This window comes from Chrysochloris asiatica, unplaced genomic scaffold, assembly GCF_000296735.1.
Source record: "Chrysochloris asiatica unplaced genomic scaffold, ChrAsi1.0 scaffold00076, whole genome shotgun sequence".
Lineage (NCBI taxonomy): Eukaryota > Metazoa > Chordata > Mammalia > Afrosoricida > Chrysochloridae > Chrysochloris > Chrysochloris asiatica.
Genome location: NW_006408594.1, coordinates 955,196 through 982,303, shown reverse-complemented (window position 1 = coordinate 982,303; position 27,108 = coordinate 955,196). Strand labels below are relative to the sequence as shown.

The 27,108-nt window shown below is 45.4% G+C and overlaps 1 protein-coding gene across 1 annotated transcript in view; it reads left to right on the top strand.

The window, feature by feature from the left end:
* Positions 1-22,456, top strand: part of GRAP2 (GRB2-related adaptor protein 2) — a 53,881-nt gene extending 31,425 nt beyond the window's left edge. The window contains exons 3-8 of the mRNA XM_006865259.1: positions 6,660-6,751; positions 10,626-10,745; positions 16,714-16,882; positions 19,206-19,424; positions 21,457-21,579; positions 22,277-22,456. Coding sequence (XP_006865321.1) covers positions 6,660-6,751; positions 10,626-10,745; positions 16,714-16,882; positions 19,206-19,424; positions 21,457-21,579; positions 22,277-22,456 — 903 coding nt within the window. The remainder of the gene's footprint in view (positions 1-6,659; positions 6,752-10,625; positions 10,746-16,713; positions 16,883-19,205; positions 19,425-21,456; positions 21,580-22,276) is intronic.
* The last annotated feature ends 4,652 nt before the right edge of the window (positions 22,457-27,108 follow it).

Genomic DNA, 27,108 nt, shown 5'->3' with positions numbered 1-27,108 from the left:
GGCCTTTGCACAGTCAATAAAGCACAGGTAAGTATTGTTTCCGGTATCTCTGCTTTCAGCCAAGATGGATCTGACATCAGCAATGATATCCCTCATTCCACACCCTTGTCAGAATCCAGCTTGAACCTCTGACAGTTCTCTGTCACTATACGTTTGCAGCCACTTTGGGATTATCTTTAGCAAAATTTTACTTGTATGAAATATTAATGATATTGTCCGATGACTTCCACATTCCATTGGGTTACCTCTCTTTGGAAGGGGCACAAATATGAATCTCTTCCAATCAGTTGTCCAGGTCGCTGTCTTCCCAATTTCTTGGGCTAGATGATGGAGTTCCTCCAGTGCCTAGTGAGCCTTTCAATATTGCAAGTCAAGGCCTGAATTTATTCTTTAGTTTTTTTTCCAGTTTGAGGAATGCTGAGCATGTTCTTCCCTTTTGGCTAGAACATCCTATGTTGTTGTTAGTAACTTCAAGTCAGTTCTGACTCATATTGATCCTGAATAGCATTTCCAAAGAGCCGCTGATGGATCTGAACTGCCGACCTTGTGGTTCACAGTCCAATGCTGATCCTACAGTGCCACACCAGAAAATCCCATAGGACAGTTCAACTGTCACATAGAGTTGCTAAGTCAAAACTTGACTCTACAACACCTAACAACAGTAACTGTGTACGTGTGTGTGTTCCCCTTCTTCACTAGAAAGCAGTGTGGTACACCAAAATGGAGAGAGGAACTTGGAGCCAGATAGATCAAAATGCAAATCCTTTCTTATTAGTTGTGTGGCCTTGGGCTAGTCACCTGCCCATCTCTGAGCATCAGTCTTCCTCTATCTATGGAGACAGGTAGACTCTATCTTGCAGTCTTGTGGTAAGGAATAGAAGAAATTGTACTGGCCCAAAGTGGGTGCTCAATCATGTGCCCCATGACTGCTGCCTCCGATAGTTCCAACTATTGCCACAACCTTTGACTAACCTCATTGTCTCCTGCCTCTTCCTCCTTCCTTCATTCTTCTGCATGCTACTCCCAGAGGGATCTTTCTAGAAGATAAATCTGATTCTATCACTTGCTTTGTTCTAAAGCATTCATTGGGTCCCATTACCAATTGTTTGAAATCTAAACCATCTGACCCCAGTATCCACCTCATTTTGCACAGGTGCACACATGTGTTCACATGCACCCCACCCTTATATACCTAATGCTCCCAGGTCACACTGTGATATATACACTGTATACATGATCCTTTCTCAACCTCTTTCCTGTACTCTATTTGCCCTCCATACACACACGCACGCACACACACACACACACACACGTAAGCCACGAGTCCTTCACTGATCCTCCCCCTTTCCAACCGCCCCAACAATGTCACTCTCTTGTCAGCTCTTTCACAGAATTTCACAGACACTTCATTCAGGGCACTTATCATTTTGCCTTAGTGACAGTTCTTTATGGGAATTCCATGGTTCTGTGCGCCCTGTCCATCCATTTCCCATTGCTGCTCTTACCCCGAGGAGAGGACTCTAATTCACATTGGCTACTCTGCCTCAGTGTTTAGACCAGTAACGAGGCACAAAGCTGACCCTCCCTAATATCGGATGATGAATTGTTGATGCCTCCACTTGTCAGAAGTGCCTTGTGAGCAGAGCCGTGCCAGCTTCATCTTTGTATCTTGTCAGAGACTAAGACATCTCATGGCCCAAAATAGGTACTCAGTTCATAGCTCTTGACTTGTTCAATCCCATTTCTGTGTGCTTTTAAGAATTCCATCAGTGAGCCAAATTCCACCTTCTTTTCAAATTCTGCCCATTGTAGCTATAGCAGTAAGGAGAAAATAGAGAGGGGATTTTGGCTGAGCCACCCAGAATGTCTGTCTGATGGTGGCTTGTGTCTCTGCCTGTGCCTCCTTCCCTGTGTATAGACTGGATATCTGTCACTCCCCTCCAGAGATGAATAACATGCCCCCAGATCCATGCACTTATTTTCAAAGCCTACTCTTGATTGGCTCAGCAATTCACTTCTGGGATGCTCTTGTCTCTTCTCTTGCCTTCAGTGCTAAAGATTAAATAGAGCTTTCCATCAGAAGGCACAAAAAAGGTCTGACTAGCTCCCCAACCACCCACTCGCTGTCCAGATTGTGAGCTCTCCTGGGCCAAGACACCAGTTTATTCATCTCTTTGTTCCCAGCACCCATGTACCAACAGTAAGTACTCACGTGGTCATGGTGTGCCATTGAGTCGGTTCCGACTTGTAGCAAGGATTTTCTGAGGCTGTAAATCATTATGGGAGCAGAAAGCCTCATCTTTCTCCTGCAGAGTGACTGGTGGATTTGAACTGCTGACCTTGCTGTTTGCAGCCCAACGCCAGCCAGGCTCCTTGTTCACTCAATGCTGTGGGAATAGTAAACAAGATGGTGGACTGAGACACAAACTCATGTGAAAAAAACATTTGAAAAGTCACCAACAGATTTGTCTTTTGTTATTTCTGTTACAAATCTCCCTATCTGCAGTCACACACCAGCACGTGCCTTCATTACCCATTTGAATTTACAAGTTGTTTTGAAAACTGCCTCTTGACCTAGTCCATTTCTGTTTCTGTAATGTGCCTAGCCTGACCCCATTTCTTCCTACTAAATCAATGCTCTAAAAGCACCTGTAGTTAATCCTACATAATTAGCTACTCCAGTACTTCAGATTTCTGCTCTGCCTCCGAAAACTAAGATTCCATTCAATTTGTAAATTCTTCCGCTCGTACATGTAGCTTTCCTTTTCCCACGTTTAACTTATTCTCAGGCAGCGCAACCCAGAAGATGAGGCTCTTAGTCGACAGGCTAAGTAAGGAATTACGGCACAGCAAACTACAGTGCAAAAATTTCATTTATTTCTGCTGAACTCTTTGCTCGGGTATACACGATGCTCACAGAGATAGGAGAAACCGAATAGATGGAGAGATGAGAAGAACAGGAAGTGCGGGCCCCTGGGCAAGCAACGGCAGGAAGAAACCAATTCATCCCACCCTCCCCCCAAAGACTTTCCTTTGCAAAAAATGCCATTTAAAAAAACAAGCTTTGCCTTCTATATACCATAAAAAGCCTATAAATTCCACTTTCTGGAAACAGCTCAGCTGCAGGCCAAGCACCAGGTGGTGGAGAGAAATGGTCGACATCGTGCGATAATCTTGCCGTTACTAGAGGAGGCTGGTGGGTGGAAGCCATGATTACTAAAATTACAGCTGCTTTCAGGTCAAAGAACTGAGGACAAAGTATAGTCGTCACCTGATAAGCCAATTTCCAAATGGCTTTCTCTACCTCCTCCCCGCTGACTTTCATATATGACATCTGCACTGGTCAAACACCCCATCCCCATGTGATGGGAGAAAGGAATTCCAAGACCATAAATTAAGGAGAGATGGCACAGTGAAATGCTCTTGTGTTCTTTATATGAGTACAAGGTCCCGGGGCTGTATTTTCTAGTTCTTTTGACCTCGATTCTCTGCTTTCCCCTCCTCCTCCAGCATACCCATACCCACACACCCTCTGTGATACCAACAGTCATATTTGATCTTAGAAACTATAAAGTTATCTGTTCTCAGCGATTCTAGAACTCAAATATGGGGCACACTTTTATTTCTTCAGAGCAAATGATTAAATTGCAAACATACACATATAATACTGGAAAGAGCTTATAAATACTTCCAAGTCTTTTAGAGCTGGAGACCATTTTCATAAGAATGGCACGTTCTACCAAATTATATAAAAGAGCAAATACTTTCTGAAGGATTTTCATGTGCCAAGACTCATTTGATCCTCAGCTCTGTGTGGTGCTAGGGATTCGCACTATTTCCATTGTCCAGATGGTTCGTTGACTCATTCAAGGTCCCACGACTAGTAAGAGTCAAGTTAGAAAGCACGTCTTCTGAGTCCAGACTCATAGCTCTGAGCCTTTCCTCCACCTTGGGAGTAATTTTTGAAATAGGTCATCGTTGCTTCTCCAGCTGCTGACTGAAAGGTTGGTAGTTCAAACCTGCCAGTTACTCCAAGGAAGAAAGATGTGGCAATCTGCTTCCATATAGATTCTTCCATAAAGAAACTCTATGGAACAGTTCTACTCTGGCCTGTAGAGTTGCTATGAGCCAACAAGGACACGGTGGCAGTGAATCTCATTTATGTGACTCTCTTCGATTCTCTTCCCATCCTCTCTCTAGCAGAGAGAAAACTATAAAACCCATGATTTCAATTCCACCTATGTTTGGATGACTCCTAAATCCCAAACACCAGACCTTCTGAGTCTAGACACACACTGGGCATTTCTTCTTACACGGTCCTATGAGCAACTCAAATTCAGTCACATGCAATCTGAAGTCCCCAAGTTTTCTTTCAGACCTGTTCCTCTTCCTGAATTTCCTATTTTAGTAAGAGGTGTCACTGCGCACTCAGTCTTTGTTGTTGTTGTTAAGTGCCATTGAATCAGTTCCAATCTATAACGACCCTGTATAGGGTTTCCGAGGAGCCGCTGGTGAGCTGGAACTGCCGACCTTGAAGTTCAAATGGCTTTGCAGTCTGGTGCATTAACCCACAGTGCAACACCAGGATTCCTACTCGATCGAGAGTCTTCCCAGAATCCCCCTTCTCCCTTATCTCCCATGAACAATCAGCAAATCCTGCCAACTTTACCTCCTCTGCTGTTGGCTTCTGTTGAGTTGGGTCAGCCTTTAGCTCACGGCAACCCCATGAACAATGAGTTCAGATCATTTTGATCCATACAGTTTTAAATGGGTGATTTTTCACAAATAGATCACCATGTCTTTCCTTCTAGTCTGTATTAGTCTGGAAGCTCCACAGAAACCTGTTCGGCATCTTAGCAACATGCATTGGTCAGGAATTAAACTCTGGTATCCCAATCGGGCTATCAGAGCTCTGGTAGCATAGTGGTTATGAATCGGGCTGTGAACCGCAAGGTCAGCAGTTCGAAACTACCAGCTGTTCTGCGGGAGAAAGATGAGGCTTTCTGCTCCTGTAAATATTAACAGCCTCAGAAACCCTGTACAGGGTCGCTATGGGTCGGAACCGACTCGACAGTACTTAACAACAACAACATCCCAATCGGGCTGTGAACCTCAAGGTCAGCAGTTCGAAACAAATAGCTGTTCCACGGGAGAAAGATGAGGATCTCTGCTCCCATAAAGATTTACAGCCTCGGAAACCCTGTTCAGGGTCACTATGAGTCGGAATCAACTCCATGGTACATAACAACAACAACATCCCATATGGAAGGCAAGAACGCTACCACTGAGCCAGCACTTATACCAAACCAGTTCCTCTAAAATATGTCCTTGGTTCTTCTTAGCCCAGCCCCCATTGTTTCTTGTTTGGATAACTGCTCTCATCTTCCTACCAATTCTCCCCAACTTTGCCCCACCAAGTCATCCTGATGCTCTGCTACAGTACTCACACTTCAATCTAATCCTTACCGTGTTAGTTCCCTGCTTAAACATCCTTTAATGACTTCCCCCCAATGTCACAGTAAAATTCAAATTTTTCAATATGAGTCACAAAGTGCTCTGCCTCTAGCGTCTCCTCTCTCTATGCCTACATTCCCAGTGTGATCTCCAGCCTACGGTGCCCAGAATGCACCACACTTTCTTCTAGCTTTAGTGGGGGTTCATTTGCTATCAGACTTCACCTGGAAAACTCTCTGCATTGTCTGGGCACTTCAACCCAGATAATCACCTCTCCTCCAGGTCATCTTTCCTGCCTATCTTCTGCTTTTTCCTCGTTATCAGATCAAAAATGACACAGACAGTAAGGAAGAGGGTTCCTGGGCTGGTTAATTCCGTGACTCTACAACCTCATCAAGGTTCATTCCATATGTTTGCTCACATCCTCATTTAGAATAATTGGGCATGTGCATATTTTAGGAACATTCTCAGGGTAGGGGAGATGGTCACTACTTGTCTTTTCACAGTGAATCTGATGTTCGGAAATAACCATAAGCTACCTAGAGCCATGTGTGGTGAATAATATGAGCCATCATTGTAGGTGACAACATTTGGGACACAAAGTAGCACCATCTAGTAAAAAGACAGAATTTCTTGGTCTGTTTGTGATCTGACTCTAAAAGCAAGATAAAAAAAAAGCACTCCCAAGTATCTAAAGTTATATGCAAACAATTTGTGAAACACAAAAAATATGAACACCAAGAGTTTTCAAAGCCAGCCCACACATGGATGTGTTAAGTTTTAAACTGCTTGATTAAAAATCATTCATTTTGAAAGTTTCCTGATTACCTGGCAGAGAAGGAGAGGTGCCGGAGAACGCACTGTTGCCTTCCCACCATTTTCACAGATGAGGACCTGAAAGTGCAGATGAATTTCCAAAAGAAAAGGAGAAAGGGGTTCAGGGAAAACCCTAAATCCTGAGGCCAGGAAAGGTCAAGTCATGAATGGATGGCACACCTGGACAGAAAGTGTTTGGGGTCAAAAGAAGCCAAACCTCAAAGATGAGGCCACTGCTCCCTTGCCAGACCTGGGATGAATCCTTGCTTAAGTTTCTTGAGATGACTTTTCTCCGCATCCAAGCCCCAGAGGGCATCCCCTCATCTCCATGCCCTTGCCTTGTAGAGTCCTCCCTGCAAAATCATTATCCTTCATTCTCTTCCATGTAGATCTTAAGCAACCAAGAGGAGTGGTTCAAAGCGGAGCTAGGAAGCCAAGAAGGATACGTGCCCAAGAATTTTATAGACATCCAATTTCCTGAGTAAGTATTTCCAGCCTACGGAGATGGGCCTACCCACACACGCTCCCTTACTTTTTTGGTTAGTAGATAAAATTATCAATGCCTACACAAGACACTGTCAGAAAGGGTTGCCTCTAGAGAGGTACCACGCAGCTGAAGGCCAGAGGGGTCGGGTGGGGCGGGGTGCAGATTCAGATTTCCCTGCATTCTCTTCTGAGCTGTATACCATGAGTGGGTATTGCCTATTTTAAGGTTTCTTATCAACTTAGCTTATGGATTATGTCATCTATAATGACTGAAACCGCAGGGTTTCCAAGAATTCCAGTGGTCACGTCACAGAATTGGTCATTGCCCCTGCAAAAGCCCCTTCAGGGCCTTTCTCTGTTATCTGCCAACCCTACCTTGCCTCCTGAGCTGGGGGGTGAGGAAGGGGGGAATTCCCACGCAGCTCTTAGCTCTTAATCAGGCACGTGGATGATCCGTGCCGTCAAAAACCAACTCTGTTCATAAATGAAAAAAGTCAAAGTAAGGAGACGGGAAATTCCCTTGCTACGGAGGAAATGAAAATTTGAGATTGGGTCTTGTTTGTCTCAAGAATTGACCACAAGGGTTAGATAGAAATCTGACCTCATCTCAGAGCCAGTTCTAGACGAAAGAGTCAAGGTTTGGTAGGAAACCAAAGTGGTATTGCTGTCTACCATTCAGTAACACCAGTGTTTGTGAGCCAGTCATGCCCTTGACCAGTACTGACCACTGACTTTGAGTGGGGCCATCAGGCTGCCTGGCAATCCTGCCTGCCTGCTCTCCTAGTCTTCTAGATGGCCTGTTGCTATGTCTTCTTCACTCCTCAAGCCTTCATCTCCTCCTCACTCTCAGCTGGTGGCCTTGCTTAAACCACCAAAAGAGAAGTGTCCCTATTCCCCCACCCACCCACCACATCCACCCACCTCCTGCAACTGCGCTCAGACACTCCGCCTTTCCTGCAGCTGTTTGGATGAGCTGTCTTTGCTCCTAGCAGAAAATTTCCCTCTTTCTCCTGCATAAACTTTCTTTCCCTCTCTGCTGGATAATTCCCAGCAGCAAACAAATATGCTACAATTTCTCCCGTTTAAAAAAAAACAAACAACAAATCAAAGAAACTTCTGGTCCCAAATCACCTTCCAGCCACCAATTCGTTTCAGAAGAATTGTTTGCACTGGCTGCCTCCATCACCTCTCTTGCCATTTGCTCTTGAAGCTCCATAACTCCACCAGAACCTTTCTAGTCAAGGTCAAGGTGAACTACAAGTCCAGCTGTCACTGTCTCATCAGGATTTCACTTGGAGGACCTCTCCCTCCAAGTGATTTCTTCATTTGACTTCTGGGACACATTCTCTCCTGGCTCTTATCCCACCACTCTGGCTTCTCCTCCTCTGTTTTCTTTACTGGTTCCTTCTCATCTCCTTTAGGTTTAGAATATCCCTCTTCAGTGAGGCCTGGCCCATTCACCCTATTTTAAATTTTTCCCCTACCTCCTCGTTCCTTGTTCCTCCTCTTCATTTTCATTTTCTCCACAACCCTTATCATCATCTGACTTACTACATATTTTAAGAATTTTGTTGTTTATTGTCTGCCTTTCACTTTGAGAATACAAGTTCCACAAGGGTGGGGTGGAGGTTCTTGGCTGTTCTGTTCACTGCTATACCCCTGACACTTAGAAGCAGACTCAGCACACAGTAGACGCTGTTGTTGGTTGTCATTGAATCAACTCCAATTCATGGTTACCTTGTGTACAACACAGCAAGACATTACCGCGGCCTGCACTGTCCACACTATTGCCTCCAAGGTCAAGTTCATCATGGAGGCCATTGTGCCAATCCATTTCACCTGGGCTCTCCCACACCCTTGTTGGCCCTTCACTTGACCTCACATAACGTCCTCCTCCCACAATGATCCAAAGCAAATGAGTCAGAAAAAAATATTCTGCTGTGCTCCAAAGGTTGCTGTTCAATTAATACCTATTGAATGGATGAATGAATAGCTCTTGAATGGCATGTAATATTCAAACCCTGGCCTCTCAGACCTAATATGTAGGGGGTAGAAATCTTAGCAAGTCCTCAAAGAAGTCACTTATCAAATTCCAGTCGGAGGGCAATGTGTATTTTCTAAACATCCTCCCTCTGATTGATGAATTTTCTAAAATATCGCCTTTGGGATGTGACTGCTGTCAAACCTGCTCCATCCCTTTCCCCAACCTCATTACATCTCCTACATAAGGCAGTGTTGTGTGGCCACAACCAGAAACCCCTTTTCTCAGCCTCGGGAGAAAACACGCCCCCCTACGGACCCGGGTCTACAACAAGTGCGCCCCTCCTGCCACCCATCTCAGCGTCAGATTTCTGACTCTAGGCAGTGCCAGGAAATGCTCAGAATGGACCCTATCAGACTGGTCTTCCAGCAGTTAGAGTAGGTGACAATCCATCTTTGTCAGCTGAGGAACTGCAAATGCTCACGTCATTTTTCTGTGACTAACAGAAGTATCTGGCATCCCACCCCAGGCAGTAGCGTGGCCCATGTGTGAGTGTTTGGCCTTTTGAAGACATGCCATGCTGTCGGTGGCTGCCACCCTGACCCCACTCCTGAAAGAACAGTATCAGAAAGATCCCTCAGATTCTTGTTTTCCATAGTAAGGTTGGCTTCCTAGCCTGTAGTATTTGGGAGGGCCAAGGAGTCTGCTATGTAGATGCTGCTCTTGGGCTGCCAGAAAGAAAATGAAAAAATTTAACCTGGTGCCATTGAACTGATTCTGACTCATAGTGAACCCGTGTGTGTCAGATGGAATCAGATTACCAGGACTTTCTTCTGTGCTGCTGCTGAATGGATCGCAGCCAACCCTTTGGTTCACAGCTAAGAGCAGCAAACTGTTTGCACCATCCAGAAGCCTTCCTGGCTGCTACTGGCCCCACTCATTTCCAAGCGCAAGTTCAGAGATCCCTGGGAGCTGGGAACACAGAGCAGGCCCCTAGGGCTCCAGTTTCCCAGGAGGAGTCTTCAGTCAACTAAGATCTCAGCCTAGGAGGAACCTGCCTGGTTGGGACTCCATGGTCCCACCTGAGATGACCACTCCCTCCCTGCCTGCAGTTCCCTCACTCAGCTGCTAGCTGGGGGCTGCTTCCTGCAGTGAACCTCTCCCACACTGCCCCATTTTGGTGCAATGGCACATGTCCATGTGGTTTTCCAAGCTGGAGAGAGACTTCTGCTGGTGGGAAAGAGCAAAGAGCATGAATCAAGGAGATGTATACTTGCCTGGAACTTGCATTTCAAAGGCACCTGACTCCCCTTTGTCCCTCTCCTCTCTTTGGACAGGGCCCAACTCTCTCCCTTTGGGTCATCTCTCCTTCATTTCCCCATTCTATCACTTGTACAAGGATCCCTGATGGGGTAATTGAAAGAAAGGTGCTTCGAACCCACCATCTGCTTCTGGGGAGAAAGATATGGCTGCCTGCCTCCATAAGATTGGTGGTGGTGGTGGTGGTGGTGTGCCTTGGAGTCTGTTTCAACTCATAGAGACCCTGAATAGGGTTTCAACACTATGAAGCAGTTCTACTCGAATCAAATAAACAGCATCCAACAAACACATTACTCATAGAGGGTGGTGGATGGCACAAACGGTTAGCTCTTGACTACTCACTAAAAGGTTGGTGGTTCAAGTCCACTGGGAAGCTCCTCAGAAGACAGGCCTGGTGATCTACTTCTAAAAATTCAGTCATTGAAGGTCCTATGGCGTACAGTTCTACTCTGTTACACACAGGGTGGCCATGAGTCAAACTTGACTCCACAGCAACTGGTTTGGGTGTTTGGGTTCAGGATCACTCACCTATCTCACCAAGGTCTTCTGGTTTCATCTCACCCAACAGATGGTTTCATGAAGGCCTCTCAAGACACCAGGCTGAGAACTTACTCATGGGCAAAGAGGTTGGCTTCTTCATCATCCGAGCCAGTCAGAGTTCTCCAGGAGACTTCTCCATCTCTGTCAGGTACCAACCCTGCCTGATCCTGGGCTGCCCTGCTCAGCTGCTAACTGCCCAGCCAACTAAAGCCATGAGGTGACAGCTATAATGTGACCAAGGAAACAAGGGACAACAAAGGGCTAGCTATCTTATCTGCTGTGTTTTCTTCCTGTGACACTTGCGTATGACCCCTTAGCCCATTGTTTGTGTTCAAGATTGTTTGTACACTCATCCCCTCTCAGACTAATTCTGGTGCTCCTGGAAGGAGGGTTTTTTTTTATTGAGGTCATCTCTGTGCTTTGCATACAGTAGCTACTGAGTGAGTATTTGTAGAAGGGAGGAGGGAGGGGAGGAAAGAGGATCTCCCAGTTAGTTGTACCCATCTCTCTTGGGGTGTCAGTCTTCACCTTTTCTTCTAGTACTGCTGTATGTCTAAAGAGAGGGTTCTAGAAATATGGAATTCCCAAGTAGTCATTGTATAGTTATAAGTGGCTAAACAATCATTAGGGCTGAAGAGCTTCCTTAACAAGGTACGATGCAGGAAAACTGAGAACAATGGGATGTGCTGGGCGTTCAAGGATTCTAACAACCAATCCTGGGGCTGGCAGCAGCCAGCAGGAAGTGACTCAGGCCCCACATCAGCATTACACAACCTCATACTCAGAAGCCCCCAGTTGGAACAACCTCGGCCTGTGGTCAGCATGTCGGAGATTGCAAGTCACCCATCAAACATGGTGACCACATTTGATGATGCAGGAAATAATGCCAATGGCAGTGGAGCCAAGTACATAACAACTCACACAGTAAAACCTTGTTGTCGTTGTTGTTTAATGCCATCGAGTCGTTTCTGACCCATAGCGACCCTGTGTAGGATTTCCAAGGAGCAGCTGGTGTGACCTTGAACCACCGACCTTGCAATTCAAATGACTTTGACAGAAATCCCAGGTCTGGATTCTTTCATATTTGAAGGACATACATGCGGCTTTATTACTTCAAGTACATAAATCCCATCTTGCATGATAAACTGTGGAAACTTTACAATTTAAAAAGAATGAATATTTTACAAATTTGTTGTCGTTAGGTGCCGTTGAGTCGGTTCCAACTCATAGTGACCCTAAATATGGTCTCCAAGGATTGGCTGGTGTATTTGAACTGCCACCTTGCAGTTCAAATTGACCTTGCTGGCCAGTGCTTATCTTACTGTACCAGAAATTGTTGCTGTTGTTGTTGTTGTTGTTTGCCACCGAGTTGATTCCGACTCATAGCAACCCTGTATAGCGTTTCCAAGGAGCAGCTGCTGAGCTTGAACTTCCCACCTTGCAGTCCAAACCAACCGTGTAGTCCAGTGCATTAACCTACAGCATCACACCAGGACTAGTAACTTACAAATGTTTACAACCATTGGTAAGTACCTGCAAGTTTCTGGGTGGCACAAAGGATTAAGCATTCAACTACTATCTAAAAGGTTGGCAGTTTGAACCCACCCTGAAGAACCTCTGAAGAAAGACCTGGCAATCTACTTCCAAAAGGTCACAGCCTTGAAAACCCCATGGAGCACACACGTGTTACTCTGCACACATAGGGTCACCATGACTTGGAACAGACTCAGTGGAAACTGGGTTGGGTTTGTTTTGGTTCTTTGGTTTGGTTTTCTTGGTGCCTTTAAAGTGCTTGGATGTCGTTTTGTCTTTTGGGCATTGCCCTTGCAATTTTGCTTAAACCCATAATGATTTTTAATTCAAACTTTCATTTTCACACCTCAGGCAGTGGTAAGCTTTAGCTCAAACCAATATTGATGCATCACAAATTCTAAACATGTTAAGTATTCATAAATGAAAATTTGGCTCTGTTAAGAAATCTCACAATTCGAATCTATTTCTTAAGGGCCCAGATGATGAAGCAGTCAAAGTAAATCTTTAGACAGAAAGGTATCTCTTGGTACCTTTGGATTGTGCAGATTTGACTATGGCTTTTTCAACTACGAATTCTGGCTTCTGTTTCTTGATTAAAGAGAATTCTACAAAACAACCAGCTTTGTTTCTGCCAAAAATTTCCCCTGGTATTGAGGCAATGCAACTTCTTATTATAGTGATTATTATCATAATCATTATATTGCATCTTCTGCAGAAATGTAGCATAATGTATTCCAAAGCAAAATCATTTTTATTTATTTATACATCTGTTTCTGTCCTGAGCACAGATAATTAAGAGCTAATTGTAGCTCCATCACTTCACATTTGTTAGGTATGTGAAACAATAGATCTCAGAGTCTGGAGCTCTGGATTTCCTCCTTTTCTCTTTTCCTCTCAGGGCTTGAAACAATGGTCAAGTTGTTCTCACTATATAGGCCCAGGGGTCCAAGTGCACCCTGGCATCAATCTTTGCAGTCTGGGAGTGTGAAAGCGTTAATGTTTTGCACTCTGCGTTCTTTGAGTAAATGGCAGGGAATGAATACTCATAATATCATACAAATGTGATTATGTAATGATTATGAGCTGAGTCATGTGGTCTTAGAGTGAAGAAGCCAAACTCCAAGGGGAAGAATATGCAGGGATGGTAATGTTCAGATCATTCCCACAGCAGGTAACTCAGAGAAGGTTACTACGACCTTGGGTTTCACCCGGCTGTGCGCAGAGTCCAGCCCATGAGACTGAAGTTGGGAATTTTATCCCCTTCTGAAGAAGAACCATTGAAATCATTCCTAAGAAACTTCCACTGATTTTCTAAGGGATCATTATTCTCCAAGATGCCTTAAATTCCTGGTCTTTCTAGTGGACCAGCCAATTGATACAATTGGTGCTATCATTTGAAGATAGAAATCTCTGTTGGAAAAGTAAATTTCATATCTAAAAGAGAATGGCTTAGCAGTGATGGGGTAAGACTGAAGCTAACCGAAAGGATCAGACCCCACTGCCCCCTTTCCAGATGGATAAAATCCAATTTCTCCTTCCTTGCTATACATGGGCCCATCATTTCTGAGTCCAGACTGACATCAAAAAGTGCTGATCTAAAAGAAATCAAATTAAATTAAAAGTTGCTGTCCAATTAATTTGGCTTCATGGCACCTTGCATATGTGTCACAGTAGAATTGTGCTCCATAGCATTTTTGATGGCTGGATTTTTAGATGTAGATCTCCGGGTTTGTTCTTAGGGGTACCTTTAGGTGGGCTTGAAACCCCAACTTTGAGGTTATGTTCATTGTTGTTTTTGTTAAGTGTCACTAAGTCAGTTCTAACTCAGCAATCCTGTACAGGGTTTCCAAGGCTGTAAATCTTTATGGGAGCAGAAAGCCTCATCTTCTCCCAAGGAGCAGCTGATGAGCCTGAACCACCAACCTTGTGGTTCACAGTGAAGTGCTTACTCTACAGAGGCACCACACCCCCTGTGTTTACTGTTTGTTTTTGTTGTTAAGTACCATCGAGTAGGTTCCGACTCATCACGACCCGGCAGAAGGTTTCCAAGGAGCTGCTGGTGGGTTTGAACAGCCGACCTTATAGTTGTTATTGCTGTGATGTGCCATGGAGTCAGTTCCAACTCATAGCAACCCTGTACAAGGTTTCCGAGGCTATAAATCTTTACAGGAGCAGAAAGCCTCATCTTTCTCCCACAGAACAGCTGGTAGTTTCCAACTGCTGACCTTGTGGCTCACAGCCTGATTCATAACCACTACGCTACCAGAGCTCCTTGACCTTATGGTTAGCAGTCCAGTATTTATCCTACAGCACCACACCAGGACTCCTGTTACATGTTTAAATGGTTTCACAGGCCAAATTCACTGAACTGGAATCAGAGACCTGGGGTTCCTTCTCAGAGCTGCCTATCATTCATAATAAACTTGATCCAGTCTCCACACTTCCCTGAGCCTCAGTGTCCTCATCTGTAAAATATATGTTAGTGCTGGAGGCCCGGAGGCAGACTTGTAGAATGTGCTCTTTGGTTGTTTAAATGATTATATATTCCTGAGTATTTTTGTGTACATCCAAACAAAAAACAGAGTGAATAGAAGCAAATACTGTTGAGTGATGATGCCAAGGGGATTTTAGTCATTGCAATGAAATGAAATACTATCATAAGAGGGCAAAACCAATGTTCTCCCATGTAAACTATCACTCAATTCACAATAAAAACTTAATATATATATTATGCTAAAGAACTTCTGAGGTAAAACTTGATATAACATGTTTTTCTAGACATTTCTGTTTAATAGGTTTATTTTTTTCCAAAAAGCTTGAAACACTTTGTGACTTTATTTATACAAAACATAAACCAAACCAAGAGAAGAAAATGTGACATTTTTCAGGAAAGAGGGTACTTTCTTACCACTTCCATACTATAAGCACTGGACTACAAATCACAAGGTTGGAGGTTTGAGCCCACCAGACACTCCATGGGAGAAGAATAAGGCTTTCTGCTCCTGAAAAGATTTAAAAGCCTAGGAGACCCTATACAAGCTCACTATGAGTCGGAACCGACTCCATAGTACTTTATAACAGCAACATCCAAATGAAAACTACTGTCATTGAGTCAATTTCCATCATGTTCTGAACAACAACGTTCCTAGAACACAGAGTTTGACTGCCCCAGTGGGTCTTCAAGGCTACGTTCTTTATGGAACAACCACAGAGCTGCTAGGTCCATTCAAACTGCAAACCTTTTGGTTAGCAGCTGAGAGCTTAACCACTGTGCCCCCAGGGCTCCTTCTCACCACGTGGTACTACTTTATGGGCTTAAAGGGGATGGCGCTAAGAGATAATGGGCTTGCAGAATCTTTCCATCGGAGTCTTGATGGAGTCATTAACAGATGACAGGATGTTTCAAATTCACTTTGTAAAATAAAAAAAAAATTTTTTTTTTTAAAAAGGGCCTTGACCATTTAGTCCTTAAAACCAAAAAATAAAACTTCTTATCATCAAGTCGATTCTGACTCCTGGCAACCTGTTGTTACCTAGCAGAACTGCTCCATAGAGGAGTATTCTTGGCTTTAATCATTAGATTGCCAAGGCTTTCTTCTGCAGCTCTTCATATTAGTTGTTGTTATTGGTGTTAAGTGCCGTCAAGTTGGTTCCAACTCATAGTTACCCTGTATAAGGTTACCAAGGCTGTTCATCTTTACAGGAGCAGAATGCTTCATCTTTCTCCCCTGAAGCGACTGGTGGGGTCCAACTGCCAGCCTGTGGTTTGCAGTCCAGTGCTTATCGTACATTTGGACTTCCCAGGGACTTTTCTTTGTGCCTGAGGTACCGGAACTTTTTTTTTTTTTTTCCTGTAAGAGATTGGCTTTAGAGTCCTGGACATTGTCCAGCTCATATAATTGCCTTCTGCTGACATAAAAGTCCCCTCTAGAGTAAACTGAAGGCATCCTGGTGGCACAGTGGTGACACGCTTGGCTGCTAACCAAAAGGTTAGTAGTTTGAACCCACCAGCCAATGCACAGATGAAAGATGTGGCAGTCTGCTTCTGTCAAGATTAGAAGTTTGGAAACCCTACAAGCAGTTCTGCTCTGTTTTACTCTGGCATGGTAGAATGAGCACTGGATTAGTAACCGCAAGGTTGGCAGTTCAAACCCACCAACCACTCTCAAAAACCCTGTGAGTCGGAACCAACTCGACAGTACACAACAACATAGGGTAGCTATATAGGAGCTCTAGTGGTACTGTAGGATAAGCAGCGGACTGCTAACAGCAAGTTCAAACCCACCAGCCACTCCAAGGGAGAAAAATGAGGCATCTTGCTCCCATAAAGATTTACAGCCTTGAAAACCCTATACAGTGTCACTATGAGTCTGGACCGACTGACCTGATGGCTGTGGATATAGAGCAGTGAGAGTCCACAACAACGGGTTTAGAGTAACCTGTGTCCTGAGAAATCCTTCCCACAAACTTCCTGCTACAGCTGGACTGAAACAGCCCACCCACCATCTAAGGATATGCCGGGAGCCCTGGAGATGGGGCGCTCTCGCTGTGCAAAGTACATTCTGGATTTGTTTGCTTTCTAGGCACGAAGATGACGTGCAGCACTTCAAGGTCATGCGGGACAACAAGGGAAATTACTTCCTGTGGACAGAGAAGTTTCCATCCCTAAACAAGCTGGTGGACTTCTACCGGACTACGTCCATCTCCAAGCAGAAGCAGATCTTCCTAAGAGATAGAAGCCGAGAGGATCAGGTACGCTAGTGGAGGCTACATGAGTCCCCAAGTACAAGCATTTGAGGGGCCTGTCCTCAAGGTATCCGGAAAAGCAGAATCGCTCAAGTCAGACAGGTCTCAGCTTAAACACTAGCTTCACCTTCCAAGTCACGGGACTCTAGAAAGTTCTCTGACACTCAGTTTCTTTACCCATTACAATAATTATAGTGATAATAGAGATACCCACCTTGCAGGGTACTGATGACAGTTGGAGAAGATGTTCCCCCATCCCTGGCATCCTTCTTAATCATGCCATAAGCACTCAGTGCATTTTTTCTTATTGGGGATGCTGTTATTTTGTTAAGGAGGCTCAGTGAGTGATCTGCTCCCATAAACATTAAATAAACCCACTGCTGTAGAATCAATTCCTACTCACAGCAAGCCTAGAGGACTGAGAAGACTGCCCCATAGGGTTTCCAAGGCTGTCAATCTTTACAGAAGCAGACTGCCACATCTTTCTCCCATGGAGTGGTTGGTGGGTTTGAACTATCTACTTTTACTTAGCATCCAGGTACTTAACTGTACCACTAGAGCCCCTTCCTGTAAAAAAATAGTTGTTAAAGTGCCATCAAATCAATTCCAAATCACAGAGACCCTGTATAGGGTTTCCAAGAAGCGACTGGTGGGTTTGAAACACCAACTTTTCAGTTAGCAGTCCATTGTTCATCGCACATCAGAACTCCTAGAAACCTATGGAGCAGTTCTACTGTGTGACCTATAGGGTCTCTCTGAATTAGAGTCAACTCCACGGCACACAACAACAACACTGTTTTGTTATAGCTTCCAGCCTGGATTCAGGAGCTGACTGTGGATAAAGGGACAGTAGGGGTGGGCAGGGTTTACAGATCGATATTTGAGAGCAACCTAAAAGTCTAAACAGATAGAGTTCTGTGACAGAGATGAGGTGATGGCGACTGGGGGTTGGGGGCACTGGAGGAGAAAAATTGCACCTGGAATTCTTGCTCTTAGAACTGTTAGCTCACATCAAGTCATGAGGATCATTCAACTAGGAGGACCCCAAGCACAATGAAACAAAATGCTGCAAAATCCTGTACCAGACCCATTGAGTTGTTTGGTCCATAGGCTTTCCATTGGCTAAATTTTTGGAAGTAAATTACCAGTCCTTTCCTCCTAGTCTGTCTTAGTCTGGACATTTCACTAACACCCAGTCAGCATCACAGCAGCACCCAAGCCTCCACCGACAGATGGGTCTGGCTGCATGTCAGGTACGGTGCCAGGGACCAAATGGAGTCTCCAACATGAAAGGGAGAATTCTGCCACTGGACGGACCACCAATGTTTTCGCTGGTTCCCAGGAGTCACTAACTTACCTCCCATAAGTAAATATACACACAGTTTATAAAGTATCTTTAAAGGGAATAACATGGCTAATCAAGTTATTTGAGAAGCCAGTGAGACATTGGAAACGACATGCTTTGAGGAACCTTACGAGTCCCTCCCTCCTCAGGTAATTCACAGATTTGAAGTCTGGGAAGTTAGAAGCAAAAGAGAAAAGGGTGTTCCCACCAAGCTCACACAAAAGTTCAAAAAAGAAAACAACGGTTACCGCAGGCTTTGTGAATTCTTTGAACCAGGAAACGGATCACCGGATTAGTTTACTAGGAAGTGCATTCAGCTATACGAAAGGCAGCAAGAGACCGCATTAAACTGGATTAAGTGACTTCATATTTGTGAGGTGCTTAGGACAGTGCCTGGCACATATTAGGCCCAGGGCCTCTAGTAAGCAGTGTTTGTTCAGTAAAAACAACAGGAAAGCTTTTCTGATTCACGAGGCTGTGCGAGCAAGCGGAAAGTGACTAGTTCTTTCCCAGGCTGCCCCGCGGCAGGCCTGGTTTCCATGGTGCCGTGACAACAGGCTGTGTGGGGCTCTGTCACCAAGCTATAAATGACAGTTCAAAATCATGCAAAGTCAATAACAGAGCTTATCTGGAGGGTGGTGTGTCCAGCGGCGTGGCAACACACGATAAGAAGGGGTGGCATTATGTCAGTAAAATAGAATATTCAAGCTTGGTTACACAGAGGAAAACAAGCCTGTTCGGAAAGAATAAATGGGCCCCAGGTGGAACGCGATCGCCTGTGAACCTAAACTCCCAAAGCTAGGAGACGCTGAGAAAGCAGAGGCCACTTTTGAAAAAGTCAGGGTCTGACCCATCCATTCTCTTGCACTGCCCCTACCCTAGCATCTGTGGTGAGTAAAATCAAGGAATAACTGCCCAAAATCGGGGTAGGAGCAGGAGATCCAAGGGAGGACAGGTTCACATCATCTTCGTTCTTTCTCCCAGGGTCACCGGGGCAATAGCCTGGACCGGAGGCCGCAGGGAGGCCCACACCTCAGTGGGGCAGTGGGAGAAGAAATCCGACCCTCGATGAACCGCAAGCTGTCGGATCACCCGCCTTCCCTCTCCAAGCGGTTCCATCAGCATCAGCAGCCTCCTCCGCAGTATCCCTCCGCCACGCAGCAGCCGCAGCCGCGGTACCTACAGCATCATCATTTTCTTCCGGTATTTCCAGAGTAGAAAGTGGAACACAATGAAGTGGGGAGGGAGACCTGCCATCCTCCCTGACCAGGCCACCTGATCCCCACTGCCACTTAATGTTTTCAAAAACGTCCCCCAGTGCTGGAAAATCTTAGCAAAGAAATCTTGGGGTCTGTTGTGGTCCAGGAGTTGCTGTTAGGGAAGGCGTATCCCAGGCCTTATCTAATCTCATTAAATCTGGTCACTTACAGAGTTCACAAAGAAGACCCTGGGCCCCCAAAATGGTAGAAATATGGAAGCCACCCTTAGCAAACTAATCTCTGAATTCAATGGCTGCCTACCTGAAAACACACACACACTTATCCTGATTGACTCAGCAAACAATTTGCTTTTCTATCAGCACAATTCCAAATCTATTCATGCCCCTTAACCCATGTGGCTATGAGGATCCACATACAAAAAAGGATTAACACCCTCCATGACGTCTTAACTTATTTATTTATTTATCCCCTGACCTTGTTCCAAAAGGGCTTTTAGGTGGTTTACAGAGATGGGCAATGCAACCAGATAACATCATTGCTAAATTCCCTAGCCAGGCATAGAAATTCCTGGGTGAGCTGTTGCCATAGCATTATTGCCTGCTACTCCCCACTTCCCACAGCCCCGTCACAAATACACTTACCAGTCACAATGCACTTCCTTTAGTTCCCTGAGTGGTCCACTGTCTGTTTTCCCTCATGCCTTTGTGGGTTTGTATATGCCCGTTCCTTCTACCTGAAATGCCAGTCCGAGAAGCTTAGGTTCAAGCACCACATCCTCTGTGAGGCCTTCCTGGATTACCCAGGCTGACATGGGTATTCCTCTCTGCTTACTAGAACACTCAGCACATACCTTATGGGTTTCACCCTCCAAACTGAAACTCTGTGAAAACAGGGATCTGATCTTTCCAACAAATCCCTGATCATGGCAGGAGCCTGTTCAGTCATTCTTGGTTGACTACATGAAGCCCACCAGCATCTGTGCCTTCCGAATCTAAGGTCCCTTTGCCCATTTTTTTTTTTTTTTTTTTTTTTGTCTCTCTGTGGTTAATGACCATTGAGTTGGCCCCCAATTCATGGCAATCCCATGCACAATGAAACAAAATGCTCCTCAGACTGGCACCAGTCCTGTATTGGAGCGAAGATTGGACCACTGTGATCCACAGACTTATAGACTTTTTTTTCAGTTGTTGTAAAAATATAGGTAATGCAGCATTTGCTAATGTTTCATATGTGCAATTCAGTGAGACCAATTGATCCATAGGCTTTTCATTAACTGGTCTTTGGAAGTAGATTGTCAGACCTTTCTTCCTAGTCTTACCTTGAGTCTGGAAGAGCTGATTAAATCTGTTTAGCATCATAGCAACACACCAGACTCCACTGACAGAAGGTGCACATGAGGCTCATTGACCCAGAATCAAACCCAGATCTCACACGTTGAAGGTGGAAATTATCTGGCTCAACCAGCAATGCTCACTCCATTGTTGTTGTTAGATGCTGGTGAGCTCCTTCTGACTCTTAGTGACCTTCTATGATACAGCACAACTTCCTCCAAGGGTTTCCTGAGCTGTATTCACTATTGGCTCCCAGGAAACCCTATAAACGCTATGAGTCGGAATCAACTCAACGACACTTAACAATCTCTTTATGGAGGGGTCCTGATGTGGTGCTGGACTGCTAACTGCAAGGTCAGTGGTTCAAATCCACCAGCTGCTCCTCAGTGACCCTATACAGGGTCACTATGAGTTAAAACCTACTCAATGGCACTTAACAGCAACAGCAGCAACCTTCCTGGAAATCAAACGCCAGAGCCACTGGTGGGTTCAAGCCTCCAACCTTTCAGTCAGCAGCTGAGTACCATCAGGGCTCCTTGCTCTCTGCAATACCTGAGGTTTATTATGACCCTCAGCAAGTATTCCCAGAATCCTGGCTGTGCCCATGGCTTCCGAGCAAAGTGCCAAGAGGTATGCAAGATGCTTCTTTCCGAGTGTGATGGATCCTCTATTGCCTGTTTCTAGGATCGTCGTGGAGGTAGCCTCGACATAAACGATGGGCACAGTGGCTTGGGCGTGGGCTGCGAAATGAATGCTGCCCTCATGCACCGGAGACACACAGATCCCGTACAACTCCAGGTGGCAGGGGTATGTGAACTTCCCCCTCAGGGCTGGCTCCCTGGGAGAAGGTCAGGGAGGCAGAACTCAACAAAAAGATAAGATGGGGAATGAGAAGAAATAGATGGTCTCCTGGGAGAGGCCTCAAACTGTGCAGGGATCACAGTAGAGCGGGAGGGAACCAGGAGTAAAGTCAGGAAGAGAGTTCTGGAGCTGGGCTGCCCCCAGCCTAGCACCTTCCCGTCTGCCCTTTTCAGTTTGGTTGTGGGGCCAGGCTCTGCTCTCACCTCCCTTGGCTCTAGTTCTTGTGCTGAGAGAGCTGTTTTACCTTTATAGTGTGGCCCATCTCCACTCAGTTGTGCTAACACCGAAGGCTGTAAATTTGGGCACATTGCCAGTCTATCACTTGAAGAAAATTAAAAGTGCCACATATTGATGCAGAGAGTCATTCTCAAGGATTCTCTTGGGGACTTGGAGAATAGCATCTCTGTTGGTAAAAGTCTGGAGTCTCAAGAATAACTCTGGTGAATGCTGGGCACTTTCAGCAGTCTGGCCTTACTTTAAGCTGGAAACCAAAGGCCACAAGTCAGTCTTCAGGGAGAGCTGCTCTTGGAGGACTTGACGATGGTATAAGCAGCCAGCAAGTCCTCTTCTGTATCTTGGGGGCTTCAAAGGAGATACCAGCCAGCCCCTGACTCAGGCTAACCTGTGTTTTCCCTCCCAACAGCGTGTGCGGTGGGCCCGAGCACTGTACGACTTTGAGGCCCTTGAGGACGATGAACTGGGATTCCGCAGTGGAGAGATGGTTGAGGTCTTGGATAACGCCCACCCGTCCTGGTGGACTGGCCGTCTGCACAATAAACTGGGCCTCTTTCCTGCCAACTATGTGGCCCCCGTGGTCCCATGAGGCCTCTCTGGAACCATCAGAGGCTTTTGATCTGAAGCTGCCAGCCAGAGAGGGGGCAAAGGAAAAAAGCCGGACTAACTTGTAGACATTTGCCTATGTAGACACACATTTTATGATAGTAATTTATTGGCATTTGGTGGACTAATTAATTGATATGAAAGGGACTCCGTGGAGAACTATATTCATACTTCTATTTCTCCTCCCCTCTGTGGGTGTGCAGGAGGCAGTGTGGGGGAGGGCTGGGAAGGATGGAAAATGAAGCAGAAAGTCTTCCTGTTCTTAAGACCTTGCTGCTTCCTCCTTACCTGGTGAATTTTCCCTGGGAAATCCACACCCCAGTTTTGGACACAGAACAGCAGGGTGTGGTTGGACTTGGTTGGGCATGTTTTCCCTTACCTGCAACCCCAGTCACATGCAGGGCTTGCAGACCAGCTTCTCAACTCTCCTCTAAGGGTGGGCTAAGAGTGAAGGTGTGACAGGCAATCCAGCAAGTCTGAGCTCAGGAGCAGGAGGGCTGTGAAGATGGGGCAGGAGAAAGATGCAGGTGTCCTGAGGCTTATGGTGGAGGCCTGGCCCCAGCAACACTGCCTCCGATTCACTGCCAGGTGAAGACTTTCATCTTGCTCGATGGATTGTTCCTTGGGTAATCCTCACATCTCCCCTACGGCTGGTATAGAGAAACTGAAGACATAGCAAAAAATCAACCTCTGTGAAATTGAGGCACTTTCCACAAATCTTCTAGTGTGAATCTGCCTGGATAGAACCTGTGTTTCCCCAGCTCTGAGGAATGTAGCATCCAGATTCTGGAATGTGCTTAGAGGAACCCTGGCCAAGAATGTCGACTTTGAGGGATATGGTTATATGGTTGGTTGCAAGGGTGTCTCTTAAGGACTCTGTTGGGTTTGCCTCCTGATTCTCTGTGTTCTGAAGATGCCATGCCCAATGACACAGAGCGAATCCCACTTCACAATAGCAGTTACTAATGATTGAATGATTGATTGATTGGAAGTGACTCCAGGTAGAAGCTATGCGATGAACATCCTATTTGATCTATCACTGAACCCCACGGTCACTGTTTCCTCGAACTAGAATTGTTTCTCCTGACCCCAGACCAGGACCTGAAGCACAGACTAGCCCTGGCTGGGGGCAAAGGAACACAGGAGGAGGTCAATGAGGAAAGCGCAGCCTGGGAGCTCACACATCTGCACTGAGAGCACGTAGAAGGAGTGTGTGTGTGTGTGTGTGTGTGTGTGTGTGCTGAGGCACAAAAGAAAGAGTTGTGGTGGGGGGCCCTGTTTCCTTAGCGAAACACAGAAGGAAGTCATTGTTGAAGGAACTCTGAGAAGAAGAAAGCTTCTGACTGCAGTAACTGTCAGTGGCCCGTAAGCTGTGTCCTTTCTGACCCTGGTTCCACCATTCTATGATCCATCCCCATGTTCCCTTGAAGACAAAGGAAAAAAAAAAATGGATTCTGGACATGGGTCTTGGGAGGGAAGAGAAACTCCTAAGGAAGAGGGAGGGAGGGGGAAGTAGAGAGGGACTAGGAAGTGGCTAACACGTTGCCTTTGGGAATGAAAGCTGGGAGGAGAAGAGGCAGGCTGGGACATTCCAAAAGATCAAGAGCTAATAGGAAAGGCACAAAGTGGGGGTGGAGACAAGAGGGTAAGTGGGACCCGACAGGAAGTCCTGGGGTAATGAGTCAATGGACAGGAGAGACAGTGGAGAGAGGTGAGGAAGAGTGAACATGGGAAAGATAAGAAACCAGGGGGAAAGACAAAACAACCAGGGGAAAGGGAACCAAGGAGAAGACCTGAGAAGCTATTCTGGTGCTGCTGTTACGTCCGTCAGGTAGCGACCCTGTATAGGGTTTTCATAGGGGCAGCTGCTGAGTTTAAAGTGCAGTGCAAACTGACTGACCTTGCGGTCAGGTGCTTTTCCTACAGTGCCACATGTGCAAAGTGATTCCTGGTGTGGCACTACAGCAATGGACTGCTAACCTGCAGGCAGTTCAAACCCACTATCCGTTCCTTGAAAACCCTATGCAGGATCAATATGAGTCAGAATCTACTGTACAGCACTTAACAACAACAACATTGTGAAAATGGTACCGTAAATAAAAGTCAATAGTCTTTGATTTTACAGTATTTGTACACCACAGGCTCTAAGCAGAATACCAACTTCATCCAGAGAATTCAGAAGGAAATGATGTAGTTCCTGTGTCGACTCTATGCCCTGAACCACTTCTCAAGGAAGCAGCAATAAAGCAAGTACATCTGTTCTGCCAGCCTGTTGTCTGTGTCACATCCAATATCCACTCGAGGGGGTAGGTTTACTGGGGGTGGCAGAGGTCACTGACGAGGAGAGGCTGACCACTTGAATATCAGCAGTGCTGAGCGTTCTGTTCCAAAAGACCATAGTGGGGGTATTTTTATTATGGTGCTAAAAGTATCTCCTTCTTGTTAATCAGTGCACTTGCAAGACAGAAGAACATAGGAAAGTCACCCAAGCCACCCACGGATAACAATGACTCTTAAGAGATACAAACTACAAGAATGAGAACACACACTGCACATTAGGGATGAGGGGGGCAACTTGGACTCTCTGGACCTCTGGTGCCGCCTGTGGGAGCAGCCAGACAGTTTTCCCCATCCCATCCCTAGATTTACACCTAACAACATGTTGATGCCTCTGGCCAGCCACAGAACCAGCAAATAGCATGTTGTCTCTGCATTCGGCTGAAATGCTCTACATGATTTGAGAGCAGGGAACTTCCAGAGAACAGTTAGTTCCTGTTGAACCAGTTGGGTTTTGCTAATACTAGCTGAGGCTAGCTGCCTTTTAAGCATCTGGCATCTGCCACTTCCCACCCACTTTTAGATCACCTTGGGGAGAATCTAAGGCGGAGGTGCTTCTCCCAATACAATGTGCATGTGAATTACCTGGAATCATGTTTAAATGTGGTTTGGATTCAATCCTGCATCTCTAACTAGCTCCCGGGTAATGTTGTTGGTCCACAATTTGAGTAGCTAGGTCAAGGAACTTGTGATTACCTAAAACATCTACAAAAATTGAATTGAATGTCTTTTCTGGAGATAGGCAGGCATTTTGTTGTTAATGAAGAAATGACTTTAGCTGACATCATTCAAATTTGATGGCCCAGGTAACTTATCTCAGCATTTCATCACCATCAAATAGCCCTAGAATTAGAGGCATTCAGATGAAATCCACATGGCAATTTCCTAACACTAATTATGTAAAATATGAGCTGAGGTTGTAAAAGAAGTTGTAAAAGTTTTCGCAGGAAATCCTGTGTGGCACTGTTTGGAAGCAGAGGAATGGGCCACCTGGCCTCATCTAACCCAAAGATCTCAGGTAATCCAAAGATTGCAGAAAGCACTGAGTAAAACAGCCCAAGTCCGAGTCAGATTGGCATGGTGGGAATATGCTCCCTGTTTGCCGTATCTAAAGCTACAGCTGCAGTCTGTCAGTCACACTGCTGATATGGTCACAATTCTTCTTTTCAGATATTTCTCTAGTTCCTCCATCATTCTGGTATGTCACCATCATCTCTCACTTGGGCAACTTGCTGTTGTTGTTGTTGTTGTTGTTGTTGTTGTTGTTGTTGTTGTTAGGTGCCATTGAATCAGCACCAACTCATAGCGACCCTGCGCACAACAGAACGAAACATTGCTGGGCCCTGCAACAACCTTACGATCATTGATACACCTGAGCCGCTGCTGCTACCACTGTGCCAATCCATCTCATTGGGGGGGTCTTCCTCTTTTTCTCTGCCCCTCCACTCTACCAAAAATGACATCCTTCTCCAGGGACTGATCCCTCCTGATATGTCTGAAGTATGAGAAACAAAAAATCTGACCATCTTGGCCTCCAACGAGCACTCTGGCTGTACTTCTTCCAACACAGATGTATTGGTTCCTTTGACAGTCCGTGGAACTTTCAATATTCTCCTCCAACACCATAATTCAAATGCATCTGTGATCTTCCTTATTTACTGTCCAATGTTTGTATGCATATGAGGTTATGGGAAATACCATGGCTTGGATTATAAATACCATTTCATGGTATGGGTACTAAAAGCAAACATGTTAACTATAAGTGACCAGCACTATTTTGGCTTATTCACCCACATATTTTTGTCCCTGCACATTCCCTCTTTTTAACTAATTTACTTATTTTCAAATTTTTATGGTGATAAAGTACTTATAACAAAAACATCTAAAGCACTTTTTTAAGTGTACATTTCAGTGACATTAATTCTATTCACCATGTTGTGCAGCCATCACTGCTATCTAGTCCCAAAAGTTTCTCATCGTCCCAAACAGTCACTCAGTACCCCATAAGCAGTAACTCTCTGCTGCCCACTGGCGAAACACCTCCAGCTCCTGGCAACCACTAATAAATTTGAGTTTCTATGTTTTTGCCTGTTCTAGATATTTCATATAAGTAGGATCATAAAACAGTTGAAGTTTTGTGCATCCACATGCCTTCTGTTGACACTACCTTACTGATGTTTTAATTCCCTATGTACCTATTTCTCTGCTGGTGGTGAATGAACTCTCAAGAAACCAAATCTACCCTGCAGTCCATGTGGCAAGGGGACTGTGGTGGAGATGGGATGGAGCGTGGCCAGT